The 4,887-nt window shown below is 36.0% G+C and overlaps 1 protein-coding gene across 1 annotated transcript; it reads right to left on the reverse strand.

Annotated features, from left to right (window-relative positions):
• Positions 1–740: 740 nt before the first annotated feature.
• On the reverse strand, positions 741–2,936 carry LOC129494558 (E3 ubiquitin-protein ligase Topors-like). The gene has a single exon (XM_055301488.1). The coding sequence runs from the start codon at positions 2,934–2,936 to the stop codon at positions 741–743; it is 2,196 nt and encodes a 731-aa protein (XP_055157463.1).
• Between the last annotated feature and the right edge of the window lie 1,951 nt (positions 2,937–4,887).

Below are 4,887 nucleotides of genomic sequence, written 5' to 3' on the forward strand. Positions count from 1 at the left end.
TGAGTAGGAAATTAGTTTTCTAAAAACATAGTAGCCTCTAATGAAGATCTCTAGATGTCAGGGTATGTAAAGGCACAGTTTTCAGAGTACAGAGATACGAAGGTAGTGCTAAATATCCCAAAGATATTTATTTTTTCTATTTATTTGTATCTATCTTTACAACTAATTGTGATATTCTTGAAGGCAATGACTATATCTTAAGATAGTGAGCATGCCTCCTTATTTTCCATGGACTGAAAAAGCATTAGGTCTGGAATGTGTATATATATCTATATACATACACATACATATATATACACACACATATATTTAATAAATATATTTTATAGAACTTACAGATTATATCTATTTTAAAAATAAAAAATATACCCTTTAAAAATAACATTTGTGTTTAGTAATACTTAATATGTATAACTTGTGTTAAGTAATGTATATTCCTATCGTTAGTATAGTCTTTGTGGTGTTTGCAACTTTGAGCAAATAATCTTTATGGTTAAATCTAGCAACTAAAAAAAGCCAAATATTTTAAGAACTCAGTTCATAAGGGAAAAAAAATCAGACTGAAATAATACTTACATATATGGCCAATTTAATAATATGTATTTGTCTCTACAAGAAGCCTTAAATTTAATTCATCAGGCTTTTAGTTCCAGTTACAAAGCAATGGGATGAATCCCTTCCAGATTATATTAATACTTTCAAAGATCCTCGGTGGCTAGTCGAATGGACTGATTTGCCTTTCAAAATAATTTGCACCCCTGTGTTTCTAATATTTTGTCTCCTTTATGTTCATTTTTGGCCCAGTGACATTTCTGAAGGCCTGAATTCTCCTTTTTCTTTTGGATTTGCCTCCTGCCAGAAGGTGCACACTCAGAAAGACTACTCTTCTGCCTTACATCATTCGGATCCCTGACTTCATCACTGACTTCCTTTGTGGTTTTTGTACCTAGACATTGGCATTTGTTTTTTCGGCGCCTAACTGCTCTGGTTTTGCCAGCTCTAGGAAATGTAGTTTTTTGCCTCATCTCGTGTTTACTTGGGGATCTACGTTTCTCAGTCTGTAGGCGTGTGAGGCTACTACAGTGGCTTCCAGCTTGGGAAGTACTCTCACTTTTAGAAGAACACTTGGGTCTCTTCCCAGCAGTTGAAGGCCGTTTCACGTACTGGACTGTAGTCAAAGATGCTCTCCCACAGTTTGATTCATAACTATGCACATCCTTCTCTTTTGAGTGGTCACAGCATATATTTTGGATGAAGCGTTCACTTCTGTGGCTTCCTCTCAGAGAGGGATTACTTGACTCTCTGCTTAACGATCTCTTTGTAAACCCAACACACCAAGATTTGGATCTGTGAGAACTGGACCTTGACTGTCTTTGAATTCTTCTACTGAAATGTGAACCAACTTCTGCAAATTGGGAGGACTGTTTGCTCTTCAGTCTCTTTTTTCTGAAAGAGCTCAGTTTCCTACTATTTCTCCCAGAAGAAAGGGCAGTTTCTGAAACGCAACTCCAAGAAGGGTCCCTCTTTCTGGATTTGCAACTTAACAAGGATCTTTCTCTGAGTAGTTGTCTTTGAAAAATCTTTGGTGAAGAATCTGAGTATTTAATTTTGTCTGCTCCTTTTTTCTTGAAATTGATCTGCTGGCCAGGGCTCAAAATCCTTCCTTCTCTTAGACTGTGCTGACATGGCTGCCCCTGACTAAAAACTTCTGGGGGACTGAAAGCATGTGCAGTTGTTTCATTCTTTCCCAGATCCTGGACATGATCAGGAAGCAACTTTATCCCTTCTGTTTTCCTCTCTTGAACTTTTTTTTTGCAATTCTGTAAGCCTGGGCCCCTTTCCCTTGGAGTAGTATAATTCAAGAATATATTGTTAGAAGTTGTGCCTTTTTCATCACCTGATTCTGATTTGTCTTTGATCCAAGCATGGATTTTGCTTGCTATTTTATGATGTTGTAGTGGCATTTCAGATTTTTGCAAAGACGAGTTACCATTTGGAAACTGTTTCAAGCCTGACAGAGGCTTCTGTTCATTTTTCCATTGCCCCTGGGTGTTTCTAGACTGCCCTGTATCATGTTGAGATGCCAGTAGAGCCTGATCCTTAGACAAAGGCAAAACAGAATCTGATGCTATGGACTTCTTTTTAACCCATGGTGAAACAGACGGACATTGATAGATGGCTCGTTGGTCATAGGTCTCCATGTTATAAGGTGAATGAACAAAACTAATAAACTCATGCAGAAAATGGTGGGTGTGTTGTTGGAGATAAGGCTCCAAGAGGTGAATGAAGGACTCACTGTCCAGATCATATTGTGTCATGTGATGGAGAATGGTGGCTAGGATATTCTTCACTGTATAACCATAATCTCCATAAACAGCTGTTAGTTCCCGTTTCAGCCAGGGCACCAGCCGGTGTAGACAATGAGGATTTCTCTTGAAATAATTAGCTGACAAGTGTTTTTCATGTCTGTAGCCTTGGACATGTGTCACCCAAATTCCAGAATAATACAGAGCTCTTCTGAACTTCATGACCACCTGATCTCTAAAGCGGCCTACAGATGTGGAGTTTGGCTGGAACTTCCCACTATCCCCAAACTCCCTCAGTAATTCTTGGACAGTTAACTCTCTCAACGGCCTGATTTTCCTTGAAATGCCCTCAGGGTTCAGACTGAGGTAATTGTTTTGAGAAGACTCCACAGAGTTTTCTTCCTCTGAGGGAAGAAATCCTGAGTCCTCTTTGGTGTCATTCTGTGGCCTGGTGGAACAACACTGAGGAGGAAAGCATCGTATACCAGAAGAAAGCATGGACTTCTTTCTTGATCTTAAATATAGAGAGTCATTACTACTCTTGTTGAAACAGGGATTCCAGTCAGGCTCATTCTGAGTACTCTCCAGGCAGTTAGAACACTCACAGTCAGATGAGAAATCAAATGGCATTGCCCTGAAAAGATTATATTTCAGTTGTATATAAGAAAAATTGGTTCAAATCAGTTCCTTATATGGCATGAAAAATATCTATTAAAAACATTTCATGCATATTTCTGTAATATCTCTCCATGGAATAAATTCTAGAACAAGGTTAAGAAACAAACTATTCCCTCAAATTAATAATAATATGCTCAATAAAACCTATTATAGAAAGGCATGAGGATTCAGGCACACTGATTTTTTTTTTCCTTCTCACTCTAATTGTTGCAAATGCTGAAAAACAAATTGGAGATATCAAAATTTAAGTATTATATTCTTTAACTTAGAAATTCTAGAGATTTATAAGTCTAGAGGTTTATTCTAGATATACAAATCAACAAATATACACATGTTGACTATTCTGAGGTTATCTTTGTGATAACAAAAGACTGAGAACAACATAAATATCCATTAATCGGGAACTTGCTAGATAAATGATGGTTTATCCATAGTATTTGATATGTAGCCATTCATTTCAAAAAGGTAAACCTGTATGTACTAATATGAGAAGATGGCTGAATACGCTGTTAAAGGAAAATGTTTATATAGAAGTATTTTAGACTTTTATCAAATCTTAGAGTAATCATTTCTGGCAGTTTTGTGAAACTTAAAAAATTGTCTCACTAGGAATAACAAAATAATGCTAGCTAATATTTATAATATATATCTAATTATAAATATATCTATATTTATAAATATATCTTGAGTAAATTAGTAAAATTCTGAGAGGCAAAAAAAATTATATAGGAATCCAGAGAGGGACGTGAGCGCTGGCACCACTTAGATGCCTGTAATCGGTTGTCCTTGAGCTTCAATTCTGATAGCACTGTTAGTTAGCTGCAGGTGATAGGAGGCAAAGAATGGACTCTGTCCAAAGGTGAATGTATAATAGGAAGCCCCTGAATAAGTCTATATACCTGAATGTCTACATTCTCACTGAAAGGTGAATTAGAAAAAAAAGAAAAGAAAAGAAAACACCCACATGAGAGTATGCAGAAAATTTTAGCTGAGATTGTGTAACCCAAAATAATTAAGTATGTCTGCAGAGTAAATTCAATCAGTTTTCAAAAAAAAAAGGTTTAAGTTGGTAGTGACCCCAGACAACTGGCAGAAACAAATATGCCTTCTCCCTATATAAGCACAACTAAACCCAAGTCTCATGACAAAATTTCCCCTAAGTGAATTCACAATCAAAAATCCCTAACGAGCAAAAACTAAGCCCTTATAAACATGAAGCCACAGAAATAAGAGGGAGCAAAGTTGGCTCCTAAGAGAATCAGAAAATAAAAATAGAATACACAGGATTTGCATAATTGTCATCCTTTCCATGGGGCTTCAAGATGTTTTCTGAAGGTAATGTTTTCATTAAGTCTTCATTCATCTTGAAAAAAAAAAAAAAAACTGAAATTACATTATTTAGCAAACTTACCTGCTAGAGAATCTGAAGGTGTCCACACTCATTTGAGCCTTAGCTGCTATTTTGTTTGCCTTAGAGACAGAATTTAGAACACTAGGCAAGTTCTGCTATGGACTGGGGGAGGGATAGCTCCAAGTTTTCCATAGAGTTTGGCATCTTATATTTCTCAGAAATGTCCCAAGTTATGTTAAGATGCAAGCCCTGAACAGAATAGGATTCAAATCCATGACTTAGAGGTTTTCAAGAACTCTTTAATTTTCTAACATATTTTCCAATCAGAGCCAACATTTTAACAAGTGGTCTGACTCAGAGTAGGAGCAGCAAATGGAACATAGATGTTCCTAATGAATAAAGTTTTCAAAACGATAGTTACTAGCCTAATATTTATTTATTTATTATTTAATTTATTATTATTTATTTATTTATTTTTAAAGATTTTATTTTTTATTTTTTATTTATTCATGATAGACATAGAGAGAGAGGCAGAGACACAGGCAGAGGGAG

This window comes from Nyctereutes procyonoides, unplaced genomic scaffold (assembly GCF_905146905.1).
Source record: "Nyctereutes procyonoides isolate TBG_1078 unplaced genomic scaffold, NYPRO_anot_genome, whole genome shotgun sequence".
NCBI lineage: Eukaryota > Metazoa > Chordata > Mammalia > Carnivora > Canidae > Nyctereutes > Nyctereutes procyonoides.